The sequence below is a fragment of the Lepidochelys olivacea genome, assembly GCF_965140295.1.
Source record: "Lepidochelys olivacea isolate rLepOli2 genome assembly, chromosome: 4".
Taxonomy (NCBI): Eukaryota; Metazoa; Chordata; order Testudines; family Cheloniidae; genus Lepidochelys; species Lepidochelys olivacea.
The window spans coordinates 123926682-123941191 of NC_140414.1; the positions used below are offsets into that span (position 1 = coordinate 123926682).

At 42.7% G+C, this 14510-nt stretch overlaps 2 protein-coding genes across 2 annotated transcripts in view; one reads left to right on the forward strand and one right to left on the reverse strand.

The window, feature by feature from the left end:
• Positions 1–14510, reverse strand: part of LOC311519166 (uncharacterized protein C4orf50 homolog) — an 87750-nt gene that overhangs the window by 59614 nt on the left and 13626 nt on the right. The window contains exons 4-6 of the mRNA XM_084625447.1: positions 13246–13950; positions 6529–6658; positions 906–1045 (exon numbers count right to left, since the gene is read on the reverse strand). Coding sequence (XP_084481573.1) covers positions 906–1045; positions 6529–6658; positions 13246–13950 — 975 coding nt within the window. The remainder of the gene's footprint in view (positions 1–905; positions 1046–6528; positions 6659–13245; positions 13951–14510) is intronic.
• On the forward strand, positions 930–9584 carry LOC311519167 (uncharacterized protein). Its single transcript, XM_084625448.1, has 5 exons — positions 930–976; positions 1394–1539; positions 1925–2159; positions 8559–8631; positions 9297–9584. The coding sequence occupies exons 2-4, from the start codon at positions 1444–1446 to the stop codon at positions 8621–8623; spliced, it is 396 nt and encodes a 131-aa protein (XP_084481574.1). The 5' UTR covers positions 930–976; positions 1394–1443; the 3' UTR covers positions 8624–8631; positions 9297–9584.

A 14510-nucleotide genomic window follows, 5' to 3' on the forward strand; every position in this document is an offset into this window, starting at 1 on the left:
GTGTTGTCTACCCGACAGTAAATAGTTGTTTACCAGGAGCCAGTTTCATATCTTTAGGGTTGTTCTCACTATACACGTTGTTATAAAAACAAGAAACTGTGGTATTAAAATACAAATACATATATTTTCATATATATCCCTCTGGTGTCCTAGGTAACATTTGTACTATGCCTGTAGGAACTGACTGCATGAGTGAACTCACTAGCACTGGTATAACTCTGTTGACTAGAAACACTGCAATGATGATCACTCTCCAATCACTGGACAGAACAGACAGCCTTACTGCACTATAAGAGCAATATTTGTTATTAAATACTGTGTGAATTGTCCACTGGTTTTCATAATATGCTAAGTACAACACTACAATCCCCAAGGTTTTATCAAAGTAAGTTTTCTCTTCTAAGCAAGAACTTAACATAAGTTCCTCGGATAAAAACCCACCTTTCGATATGCACTGTTGCTCTCTGTTGCCTATTCGGCACTTGAACATTATGTGGAGTTATCCCTGCCATTGAAGGTGAAATCCTGGCTCCATTGAAGTCAATAGCAAAACTCCCATTGACTTCAACGGAGCCAAGACTTTACCCTGAACACAGAATATGTCATCAGGAGCCACAGTCAAGATCCAAGAGCCGGAATTCATTATTTTATTATACAAACAGAAAATCTGTGTGTTATATATGCATAGTAATAATGTCTGTAAGGGTAACATACCAACATGTAAACAGTATTTTTCTGGGTAGATCTGTCTTCTCCTTAGAGCAAAATTTTGACAGCTTGTTCTGGAAGACATACTTTTATACTAATTTCTAAATTCCCTTTGTCTGCTCCTTATTTATCTTGTGATTCACAGATAATGCTGTGCTTGCAAAGTTAGCAAAAAATAGCAACAACTTTCTTCTCACCTGTTCAGCGTCAGCTAGCCCATGTTCTTCACCAGTTTCCACCAAGGCACTGGAGCTGTGCTCCAAAAATGGTATGAGAAGTTCCTTTGGCAACCCCTCCACATTATTAAGCCAGCCATAGCCACACTCTGATGCTATCTCTGTTACGATAGAGCATTTAAACAGGTGTAAGGCTGCTGAATGAAAAATGCCAAGTAACAAAAATCTGGCATGAAGCATGAGAATGAAAAATATTGTAAGCTCTATAAATGCAAAACCAATGTGATATGTGATTAATCACACACATTTTAATGGGCAGATGAACACTGTGATTTAATAATAAAATATACTAATAAATAATAATATTTACAATATAACCCCTTTTTCACAAACTAGTTGGGAATTGAGGAGTTCATAAAATGAAAACTTTCATAAAATTGGACATGTCAAAATTATAGTAGGTACGTTGCATATGTTGCAGTATGGTACACTTTCTTTTTGTCCTTCAGATGAGTGCAAAGTAATTTCCAATGCACTGAAGGCATCAGAATGAGAAGGGATGTCAACTTTATTCGCGAACCAGCTGAGCGGCGGCGAACCAGCTGAGCAGCAGGGGACAGCAGAGCAGCTCACAGTAGGAGTTTGCCTGGGACTGGTAAGTATCCGAGTGTGTGTGTGTTTGCTTGCTGAGGAAGTATCCGAGCGTGTGTGTGCTGGGAGGGCAGTGTGAGAGCCTGAGTGAGTGTCTGATTGGCTGCTAGCCTGCAGGGGGCGGGCAGTAGGGTGTCTGTTTGTTTGCGTCAGGGAAGCCTGGCTGTTTAAAAATAGCCAGAGCTTCGTGAACCAGCTGAGCAGCAGGGGACAGCAGAGCAGCTCACAGCAGGAGTTTGCCTGGGAGTTCGCCTGGAGTGAGCCCAGTGAGGCTTACGTCTTGCAAACTGCTCTGAGGAAGCTCAAAGTAGGAAGGTGATATGGAAGGGGCGGGGGGTTCAGCTGTTGTGACCTGCACTGGATATGCCATGTTTGTCTTTCTTCCACAGGACAGAAGCGACTTTGTCTGTACAAAGTGCAAGCTGGTCTCCATATTGGAAGAGAAGATTGAAGGTCTGGAGCAACAGATAACAACCCTGCGTTGCATACGAGAAACTGAGGATTTTCTGGACAAAACTCAGGATAGGCTTCTAGGGGCACAAAGCTCTAAAGATATAGAGCAGGTTGCACAGAGAAGCCAAGAGGCCAGTGAAGAAGCTTGGCAACATGTGACCTCCAGAAGAGGTAAGCGGAATGTCCGGGTTCCAGTAACACAGACACAGGTAACTAACCGCTTTCATGTTCTCTCCACAGGTATCGTTGCGGAGAGTGGACCAGATGATATGTCTGGGGCGAGAAAGCAGGAGACTCCACTGGTTGGAAGGCATGAGATGCTATGTCCTGAGGTTGGGGGTTCCACGACCACCACTCCCAAGAGGAGAAGGCGGGTGGTGGTGGTCGGGGACTCTCTCCTCCGGGGGACTGAATCATCTATCTGCCGCCCTGACCGGGAAAACCGAGAAGTCTGTTGCTTGCCAGGGGCTAAGATTCGTGATGTGACGGAGAGATTGCCGAGACTCATCAAGCCCTCGGATCGCTACCCCTTCCTGCTTCTCCACGTGGGCACCAATGATACTGCCAAGAATGACCTTGAGCGGATCACTGCGGACTATGTGGCTCTAGGAAGAAGGATAAAGGAGTTGGAGGCGCAAGTGGTGTTCTCGTCCATCCTCCCCGTGGAAGAAAAAGGCCTAGGTAGGGACCGTCGAATCGTGGAAGTCAACGAATGGCTACACAGGTGGTGTCGGAGAGAAGGCTTTGGATTCTTTGACCATGGGATGGTGTTCCATGAAGGAGGAGTGCTGGGCAGAGACGGGCTCCATCTCACGAAGAGAGGGAAGAGCATCTTTGCCAGCAGGCTGGCTAACCTAGTGAGGAGGGCTTTAAACTAGGTTCACCGGGGGAAGGAGACCAAAGCCCTGAGGTAAGTGGGAAAGCGGGATACCGGGACGAAACACAGGCAGGAATGTCTGTGAGGGGAGGGCTCCTGCCTCATACTGGGAATGAGGGGTGATCAACAGGTTATCTCAAGTGCTTATATACAAATGCACAAAGCCTTGGAAACAAGCAGGGAGAACTGGAGGTCCTGGTGATGTCAAGGAACTATGACGTGATCGGAATAACAGAGACTTGGTGGGATAACTCACATGACTGGAGTACTGTCATGGATGGTTATAAACTGTTCAGGAAGGACAGGTAGGGCAGAAAAGGTGGGGGAGTAGCACTGTATGTAAGGGAGCAGTATGACTGCTCAGAGCTCCGGTACGAAACTGCAGAAAAACCTGAGTGTCTCTGGATTAAGTTTAGAAGTGTGTGCAACAAGAGTGATGTAGTGGTGGGAGTCTGCTATAGACCACCGGACCAGGGGGATGAGGTGGATGAGGCTTTCTTCCGGCAGCACACGGAAGCTACTAGATCGCATGCCCTGATTCTCATGGGTGACTTTAATTTTCCTGATATCTGCTGGGAGAGCAATACAGCGGTGCATAGACAATCCAGGAAGTTTTTGGAAAGCGTAGGGGACAATTTCCTGGCGCAAGTGCTAGAGGAGCCAACTGGGGGGGGCGCTTTTCTTGACCTGCTGCTCACAAACCGGGTAGAATTAGTGGGGGAAGCAAAAGTGGATGGGAATCTGGGAGGCAGTGACCATGAGTTGGTTGAGTTCAGGATCCTGACGCAGGGAAGAAAGGTAAGCAGCAGAATACGGACCCTGGACTTCAGGAAAGCAGACTTCGACTTCCTCAGGGAACGGATGGCCAGGATCCCCTGGGGGACTAACTTGAAGTGGAAAGGAGTCCAGGAGAGCTGGCTGTATTTCAAGGAATCCCTGTTGAGGTTACAGGGACAAACCATCCCAATGAGTCGAAAGAATAGTAAATATGGCAGGCGACCAGCTTGGCTTAATGGTGAAATCCTAGCGGATCTTAAACATAAAAAAGAAGCTTACAAGAAGTGGAAGGTTGGACATATGACCAGGGAAGAGTATAAAAATATTGCTCGGGCATGTAGGAATGATATCAGGAGGGCCAAATCGCACCTGGAGCTGCAGCTAGCCAGAGATGTTAAGAGTAACAAGAAGGGTTTCTTCAGGTATGTTGGCAACAAAAAGGAAGCCAAGGAAAGTGTGGGCCCCTTACTGAATGAGGGAGGCAACCTAGTGACAGAGGATGTGGAAAAAGCTAATGTGCTCAATGCTTTTTTTGCCTCTGTTTTCACTAACAAGGTCAGCACCCAGACTGCTGCGCTGGGCATCACAAAATGGGGAAGAGATGGCCAGCCCTCTGTGGAGATAGAGGTGGTTAGGGACTATTTAGAAAAGCTGGATGTGCACAAGTCCATGGGGCCGGACGAGTTGCATCCGAGAGTGCTGAAGGAATTGGCGGCTGTGATTGCAGAGCCATTGGCCATTATCTTTGAAAACTCGTGGCGAACCGGGTGACTGGAAAAAGGCTAATGTAGTGCCAATCTTTAAAAAAGGGAAGAAGGAGGATCCTGGGAACTACAGGCCAGTCAGCCTCACCTCAGTCCCTGGAAAAATCATGGAGCAGGTCCTCAAAGAATCAATTCTGAAGCACTTGCATGAGAGGAAAGTGATCAGGAACAGCCAGCATGGATTCACCAAGGGAAGGTCATGCCTGACTAATCTAATCGCCTTTTATGATGAGATTACTGGTTCTGTGGATGAAGGGAAAGCAGTGGATGTATTGTTTCTTGACTTTAGCAAAGCTTTTGACACAGTCTCCCACAGTATTCTTGTCAGCAAGTTAAGGAAGTATGGGCTGGATGAATGCACTATAAGGTGGGTAGAAAGCTGGCTAGATTGTCGGGCTCAACGGGTAGTGATCAATGGCTCCATGTCTAGTTGGCAGCCGGTATCAAGTGGAGTGCCCCAAGGGTCGGTCCTGGGGCCGGTTTTGTTCAATATCTTCATAAATGATCTGGAGGATGGTGTGGATTGCACTCTCAGCAAATTTGCGGATGATACTAAACTGGGAGGAGTGGTAGATACGCTGGAGGGGAGGGATAGGATACAGAAGGACCTAGACAAATTGGAGGATTGGGCCAAAAGAAATCTGATGAGGTTCAATAAGGATAAGTGCAGGGTCCTGCACTTAGGACGGAAGAACCCAATGCACAGCTACAGACTAGGGACCGAATGGTTAGGCAGCAGTTCTGCGGAAAAGGACCTAGGGGTGACAGTGGACGAGAAGCTGGATATGAGTCAGCAGTGTGCCCTTGTTGCCAAGAAGGCCAATGGCATTTTGGGATGTATAAGTAGGGGCATAGCAAGCAGATCGAGGGACGTGATCGTTCCCCTCTATTCGACATTGGTGAGGCCTCATCTGGAGTACTGTGTCCAGTTTTGGGCCCCACACTACAAGAAGGATGTGGATAAATTGAAGAGAGTCCAGCGAAGGGCAACAAAAATGATTAGGGGTCTGGAACACATGACTTATGAGGAGAGGCTGAGGGAGCTGGGATTGTTTAGCCTGCAGAAGAGAAGAATGAGGGGGGGATTTGATAGCTGCTTTCAACTACCTGAAAGGGGGTTCCAAAGAGGATGGCTCTAGACTGTTCTCAATGGTAGCAGATGACAGAACGAGGAGTAATGGTCTCAAGTTGCAGTGGGGGAGGTTTAGATTGGATATTAGGAAAAACTTTTTCACGAAGAGGGTGGTGAAACACTGGAATGCGTTACCTAGGGAGGTGGTAGAATCTCCTTCCTTAGAAGTTTTTAAGGTCAGGCTTGACAAAGCCCTGGCTGGGATGATTTAACTGGGAATTGGTCCTGCTTCGAGCAGGGGGTTGGACTAGATGACCTTCTGGGGTCCCTTCCAACCCTGATATTCTATGATTCTATGATTCTATTATCGACATAACTTTCATTATGTGATTTTTCTTCCATCTAGAAAAATGGTTCGTATAACCGTCATTTATAAGATTGATGTTTGTAAAAACCAAGGTTCTACTGTAATATTAATAAGTTCTTATATAGGGTTTTTCATCCACAAACCTCAAAGCACTTTACAAAAGGAGGTTAAGTGCTATCCACATTTTATAGATGGCACAGAGAAGTTATAGATGTGATTTTCAAAAATGGCCTACATTTGCTTCCATTGAAATCAACTGAAAAACTCCTGTTGACTCCAATGGGAACAGCTAGGTGAATGCTGAGCTCTTCTGAGATCCAAGTGATCAGGACGTTGGTATTGTATCTGATCTGAAAGACAACTCCTCCAGTCGCACAGCACACACAAATATTACACTGCAACATTGGTTCAGTAGTGACTTGTAGGGAGATGTGTCTCCTAATGAATCACCTCTACAACTTCTTGCAGCTCCTAGGCTTTTCCTCGAGGTCTCACATTCAAGTACTACCAAAGCCCAACTTTCTTGAGCTTATGAGATATGTTGGGATCAGAGTTCACAACAGCACTGCAGCAAACCATATGCATCTGATCAATCCAAACATCCCCTTAGACACATACATATGCACCCCTTAATGAAACTCTTCCTTAACTATAGTGTATATGAAATAAAGCAGTATTCCTACTTGCTGTTGTACGAGACTGTTTGGTATGTTGTAGAAAAGATGGAGTTTGACTAGCTTTGTTTCTGGCTGGATCCAAGACTGCGTCCCTCTTCAGATTTATCTGCTCATCCTGGAAAAACAGGTCACCATTCTTATTGCGGAAAAAATGGGGAAAGGAAAAGAAAAATAGTATAATAAAACTAGAAGTTTTTGTAATATATCACAATCTACTGCACAATTTTCTTTATTGTGTTCCTTACATTTTTTTCCCAACCCCAATTTCTGCTTCCCAACCAATCACACTTTGTAACAATAAATACTTTCTTTTCTATAGCACCTTCCATCTAATGTTTTCGACATGCTTTATAAATGTACAAAGAAAGTGGAGGTTGGTATTAGCCTGATTTTATGCATGGGGAAACTAAGGCACATAACAGCTAAGGGGCTTGCCAAAGTTCATAGCAATAGTTTGAAGGAGTAGAACCCAGGTTCTGTGACTTGCAATCCTGTAAAGGCCACAAAGACTATTCTTCCTTTCCTAGACGTAAGAAGCTATTTAATTATGCATTTAACTTGGAGGTCTGGTGTCAGCTGAGATGACAGCAATCATACTAGTGTAGCTGAGCTGGTAAACCAGTAGCAAATTACTAACCCTTGGGAGGAAGGGGAGCATAGAAGGAATTGTGTCTTTCTGATCATGCATCACCCATTACTCATGGCAGAGTGCCACAGCAGAGGAGATCCATTTAAATGACATGCATTATGGTCTCAAGTTGCAGTGAGGGAGGTTTAGGTTGGATATTAGGAAAAACTTTTTAAATAAGAGGGTGATGAAGCACTGGAATGCGTTACCGCCTTCCTTCGATGTTTTTACGTTCAGGCTTGACAAAGCCTTGGCTGGGATGATTTAGTTGGGGATCGGTCCTGCTTTGAGCAGGGGGTTGGACTAGATGACCTCCTGAGATCCCTTCCAACCCTGATATTCTATGATTCTATGATAAGATACAGGTATTGAATCACACACATTTCATAGATTCATAGATATTAGGGTCAGAAGGGACCATCATGATCATCTAGTCCGACCTCCTGCACAAAGCAGGTCACAGAATCTCACCCACCCACTCCTGTGATAAACTTCTCACCTATGTCTGAGCTATTGAAGTCCTCAAATCATGGTTTAAAGACTTCAAGGTCCAGCAAGTGACCTGTGCCCCATGCTACAGAGGAAGGCGAAAACCCCCCCAGGGCCTCTTCCAATCTGCCCTGGAGGAAAATTCCTTCCCAACCCCAAATATGGCGATCAGCTGAACCCTGAGCATATGGGCAAGACTCACCAGCCAGATTCCCAGGAAAGAATTCTCTGTAGTAACTCAGATCCCACCCATCTAACATCCCATCACAGGCCATTGGGCCTATTTACCATGAATATTTAAAGATCAATTAATTGCCAAAATCATGTTATCCCATCATACCGTCTCTACTGGAAATACCCCGTCTGATGCATCCCAAGACCGCATTAGCTTTTTTCACGGCCATATCACATTGGCGGCTCATAGTCATCCTGTGATCAACCAATACTCCAAGGTCCTTCTCCTCCTCCGTTACTTCTAATTGATGTGTCCCCAGCTTATAACTAAAATTCTTCTTATTAATCCCTAAATGCATGACTTTACACTTCTCACTATTAAATTTTATCCTATTACTATTACTCCAGTTTACAAGGTCATCCAGATCTTCCTGTTTGATATCCCAGTCCTTCTCTGTATTGGCAATACCTCCCAGCTTTGTATCATCTGCAAACTTTATTAGCACACTCCCACTTTTTGTGCCAAGGTCAGTAATAAAAAAATTAAATAAGATTGGTCCCAAAACCGATCCCTGAGGAACTCCACTGGTAACCTCCCTCCAGCCTGACAGTTCCATTCATTTCAGAACAGAAGCGTTCACAGATGTGTGTGACAGCGCAGGAATTTTGAAGTTATTTGATAAATTCACAAAAGTACATCAGGCAACCTTTTAAAAAAATTAAACCTTGTTTTTCTAAATTTCAGGGGGACTTTTCATGCCTAAACACTCCGCAGTGGTGTCACATTGTCCATATTTTATAAGGAAATAATCCAAAAGGTAAGATGGCTACACAGCAATGATATAATAGAAAATGCTGAGACATCATAGATTGTTACATGAAAATATGTATTATGGAATTACATTGCCTACCAAATCAATTCAGCTGTCCCCTCCCACATCCTTCTCCCCCATGCCGTCCATTCCCCTGGGCGCTGATCTTTATTTCTTGTGAATACCTAATTAACAAAGGAACTGATGTTTTCAGTCAGTTGCCTGTCCCGAATTTGTTGTTCATGTACACACTGGGGAAAACAGCCAGAGCTGAGCTCAGTGCTCCGCTCATATCTCTGAAAGTGCTCCATAAGAATCCAGACCTTTCAATGAGCTTTGCGTGATTAGAACCCAGACCCATGTGGAGCTCACTGAAGGACCAGGGCCTAATTCAGTAATATTGCATGAAGAAGTTTCACAACTATACTATCTTTCAAGGATTGTAGACATGCTATTGATGCAATGTTTACTGATAGCTTTAGCACCCTTCATGCCTTACTATGATATATGTATGTAGGTACATTTCCTTTCTGAGTGAGGAACAGTCAAATGTTCCCATTCATTGCTTCATTAACAAGTATTAAATAATGATTAATCACATGGACTGGCTGAAAAGTTAGTAAACTTTAAAATCCTCCTTTTTATATTTCAAACTGTTTGTCATTTTACAGTAATGATGGAAGACCAATGAGATTAACATGTAAATCAGGACACTTTGCAAGTACTCCCTCTTGGATACTACAAGACCAGTGTAATGAGAAGATCAGTGAACCCTACTGAAATACAGGGGGAAAAACCCCTCACCAGTATTACAATATACCACTGGAGGTCTCCCTCCTCCTTTTTATACACAGCTTAAAGCTTTGCCTTAGTATCCTAAAGTAATGTTTCATGCTAGAATAATTCTCATTAATGTTTTACAAAAGAGAAAAAAATATAACCACCAATCCAGAAAATTACAAGTGGTGCTGTTGTTGCTGTTTGACGTCACATTTAAGGGATTCAACCATCTATCAAACAGAAAGAAATATGCTGTGTAAATCCACCATTAATGTATTGAGGGACACTTTGCACACTGAAGGATATCAATAGTTCTGTTCCTTGGCTCTTGACATCTTCCTACAATACAAGGGTATATATTAGTCCCAATCAAAAACCTGTCAAAAAGGAGTTATTAATATGAGAGGGAAAATGGTCTTGTGGTTAAAGCACTGGAGTGGGACTCAGAAGATTTGGGTTTGATTCGTGTGTGTGATCTTGGGTAAGTCACCTAACCTTTTGGTTTCCATTCTATAAAATAGAGAGAATACATACTTCCTTTATCTGGACCTTTATCTGCCTTGTCTATTTAGAGAGTAAATTCCCCAGGCCAAAAATTGTTCCTTAATGTGTGTACAGCACCTAGCACTATAGGGTCCCAGTCTCAGTTGGAGCCTTTAGGTGTGTATGTAATATAAATATTAATCAATATGTTTCAATGAAGCCCAGCTAACTATGTAAAACAAAGTGCACTTTCAAAACAAAGCCATATCTTTTAAAAACTTCAAATGTTAATAAGCCTGTAAATGAAGATTTATGGGATCCAGCCAGTTCCCCACTGTCAAATAACCCTTCATCACTCACTGTCACCCCACCCTATCACCTAACCCTGCCCAATGGAAACTTCTGGCACTTAAAGTTTTACATCTGGAAAATGATAAGGGCTCCAAGCATTTAATGTGGATAAAATACTTCCTTAGCCTCCTATACTGCCCCCACACACATTTATTTACTGCGATATAAAATGGATTTTTCAAATCCTTAATTGATGGGTTACGGTGCTGACTGTGATAGGGTGCAGAGATATGACCAGGTTCTCCGCTAACAAGAGGCTCCATATTCCTTCCCTTTAACTACATGCTCAGGAGAAGGCTGACTTGCTGACTGTCACTTCCTTCTGCTATGCACGCCATGTCGTCCGCTTACTTTGACCTGCTCAAATATTGCTTGGTGTATTGATGAATGTTGTCTTTATCAGTGTAATGTGATTGTCATCTTTGACTGTGCCTGTCTATAAACATCATTCTTCTACTCCTCTGATCCAGACAATAAAGAAATTCAAATGTATGCTTATGGCTTAAAAGATTTTCATTTGCTCATTTTGATAGAGCAAGATGGGGTTTCAGTCCATACTTCAGAAATGTGTTACAAGAGGCAGTTAAACATGATCCACCAACTTCCTATAAACATTTGCCAAACGCTTTAAAGCAGTTTCCTTAGTATAACATACTATTCTGTCTTTCTATCAAGGTTCTTATAATATAACACATCTCCGGAGTATCTGAAGGCTGCCCAAGAGATAATTGGTGTCCAGAGTTAACCTTCAAGATAATTAAATTCCTGTGTTCTAAGTTCAAACACCATCACACCCAAATATAGTACAGTGTTGGAGCATGTTGCTTCTTTAGATACTCAGTGTGAGATGAAATTTTGCAAAATATGCCATGTCAGCCTCTCGTAATTGGATGTCAGTGTCTCCACAAGACTTCATGGCCAGTGATAACTTGCACTGACACAAAGAAACAAGCCCACATTGCCCCTTGCCAATGTGAGGCACATCTCCACAGTAAATAGACTTCACTCTCTTCTCTAGTTATGTTCCTAGCTGTTCTTATTAGCCTAACAGCACCATAGTTATGCAAAGGTAAGCTACTGTCCTCCAACTCCTTACTCAGGCAAAACTCCTACTGGCTTCAATAGTTGGAAAACACTGGACTTCTGTGGGAGTTTCTGCCTCAATAGGGATGGCAGGATCTGGTCCTAAATGAACACTGGGCTCACTGAAGCCTTTGAAAGGTAAAACAAAGCTTTGGCAGAGAATTAGGGAGAGGATCAACAAATTCAATTGCCTCAAACAAGTCACTGTTCTACTGAATACTGAGAAGTAGGAATTTTCTTGTGAAATTTATCAGCTGAACACAGTAACCATAGGACAAGATAAATCTCATTATCCTGCAATAGGTGTAATGGCAAGTTAACCTTTTCCTAGGCACACACTACAAAGGTGGAACTTCAAAGAAAGAAGAAAATTGAGCATTATTATTTCTTACTAATAAAGCCATGAAGGCACCTTTTTTGTTAGCCCAGAGATAAGGCAACAAAACTGTCCATCAAGTTCTCCTTTTATATACCCTGCAGCATATTTTAAAAAGCTGGCGAAAGAGATGGGCTTCCTGTTTCTTAGGCAGCTTTAACTTCTGTAACCAACACTAATAGAGAACCAAAGCTCATATCTTAACAGCTTTATACTGATATTTTTTCCTGACTCAATATTCAAACATGCTGTGACAGACTGACAATAATATCCTACCTTATTAAATTAAACTTGTTGTATGAAAAATGCAAATGTTTATGTACTATCATGGACTTGCATGGAACTTCCTCAGCTGGAAAACAGAATTAATGCAATCTCTGGGAGATATGAGGAACCTCAAAGGACTATTGGGGACAATGTGTGTATAGTGGATTTCCTAGGAAATACCTGGGGGTAAGGGGAGGACTAATGACACACTTCAAAATGCATCCTTTTGAAGCTACCTTCGGGAAAGAGAAACCAATTATCTATTAATTACCTGATCCTGGAAACTCCAAATCGGAGACCCCTAAATTGTAGGAAGGGCAGACTAAATATGTCATGAGTGTGCTGTTCTGACCTGAAGCTGAGATGAACCTGAAACTACAAAGAAAACCCTTGGGTTGGGTTTTGAAGGATTGTTCCTTCCATACTTGGGATGGGGGGACGTCTGGTAAGTTTATTAGCCTGTGTGTAAGTTATTTTATTATTTTCAGTAGGGTTTCTCTGTAGTGCTTTTACCTTTAGAATAAAATAAGCTTGCACAGGAAGCTATGGATGAACACTTATAACTGTGGGCAATCATTCTGGTATTAGTCTCTGAAGAGAAGGCAAAAGAAGCTTGCTTAGATAACCTGTCTTTTGCTGGAATAACACAGTGAGGGTAGGGAACTGTTCAGCCTGGAGATATTCCATTCAGAAGGGAGAGAGAGACATGGATCTCCACCTATGAGATGTTTCAGAGTAACAGCCGTGTTAGTCTGTACTCTCAAAAGAAAAGGAGTACTTGTGGCACCTATGAGATGTGACAGCCAGGGAAGCCTGAGAGTGGTGCCCATGCTGTACCACAGAGGGGGAGTTCAGGTGCAGTTGCCCTGAACTGTGACATATGCATTCTCCCAGTCTCAGCCATACAGACCATACAAATAAGCAGTCCCTCCATGGCACGCTTCATTGTCCATGTCTGAGTGCCTCTCTGCCCCTCTAATAATGTACCTAGGAAGCAACATATTGGCTTTCAAGTTTCTCTGCCTTTTGCTCTCCCTTGTAATACCAGAAGTCAACAAATGATGTAAAATATCACTTTAGGGCCCTAAGTTGCAGCAGTGAGCAGAAGAGTGATGCTTCCCACTCAAGTAGAAATGGTAACCAGTCATCCCGCCACCCCGGAACTGTCAAGGAGACACATGCAACGAGGTCATTCTTAAACATGTGGGGCTTTATTTCACACCCCTCCCTAATGAGTATAAAAGTAAAAGTTAATCACAGTCTGTATTACATTCACTTACCCAGTTACCACTGACAGCTTTATTTTCTCCATTTTCCATTCCTGCAGGCAATAGCTCCTTTTCGGCTTCTCTTGGTAACTTTGCTCCCAGTTTGTCCTTTAAAGTGATGTTTTCTTCCATAAGTTCCTCCACGCGTTCCTGAAGGTTGATTTCAGACAATTTCAGCTCATAAACACGACAGCAAGATTCCTCTAATTTCCCTGTCAGGAAATCTTCATTGTCCTGGGAGAGCTGAAGTTTAGTTAGTAGGTCTGCTCGTTCTCTATTACCACCTTCTTCTTTTTCCTGTAACCTTTTCAGATTTTGCTGCAGTGTCTGTAGGTGGCTTTTCATGTAATGATCCACATCTTCAATGAGAGTTTTTATTTTAGTTATATTCACATCTAAGTGCAAAGACCCCTGAATTCCATTGAATACTGCTTCCAGTTTGCATCGGAGATATTGTACAGTTCCCTCTCCTAGCTCAGAGAACAGAAAAGCTGTAGTGGCATTGAGATCTAGGACTTCCTTTTCCAGCCTGGAAACCTGACCCTGAAGGGACAACTCCCGTTCTCTCAACACTGCTGTCTTCTGCTTCTGCTTTTGTTTGTAGTGCTCGAAATATGCTGACTGACTCTTTACTTCATCCTCTTTTGTCTTCAATTGGTCCTGAAGTCGCCATAGCTTTTCTTTTTGTTTTCTTTCTGCCTTTTCTTGTTTTTGAACCTGCAAATTTCAGGGATTAGTATGGGAATGAAAACAACAATAGGGAAATCTATGATTCAGAATCTCTTTTCACAATATTTTTTTCCTTTTCTTAATGAAGCAATAATTTTTCCCATCTCTTCTGAACCATCTTTTGGCCAAAGGCCAGGAATAATCTGAACAAAAACTTTTTAGAAATCAATAGGACTATATGATGTGGCGGTCAGAGCAGAATTTGGCCCATTAGCTTGTCGTTTCAACCACCATCAAAACATCTCAGTTAAAAACCATGTTTGCTTTGATATTTAATATTTTAGTTCATTTTGCATAATGTAGGATACTCATAAATCAAAACCCTTTTATGGATTAAAATGCACATAATCAGTTCCTAACTATACAACATATTATTTTTAATATTTATACTGTAGTAGTGTCCAGAGGTCACAATTAGGTTCTTAGTCCCATTGTACTAGGTGCTCTTCAAACACATATGAAAAAAACAGTTTCAGTCCCCAAAAGCTTACAATCTAACATAACAAGTGACCTATGAAGTGTGGAGGGAAGAGGTGCAATGAAATATA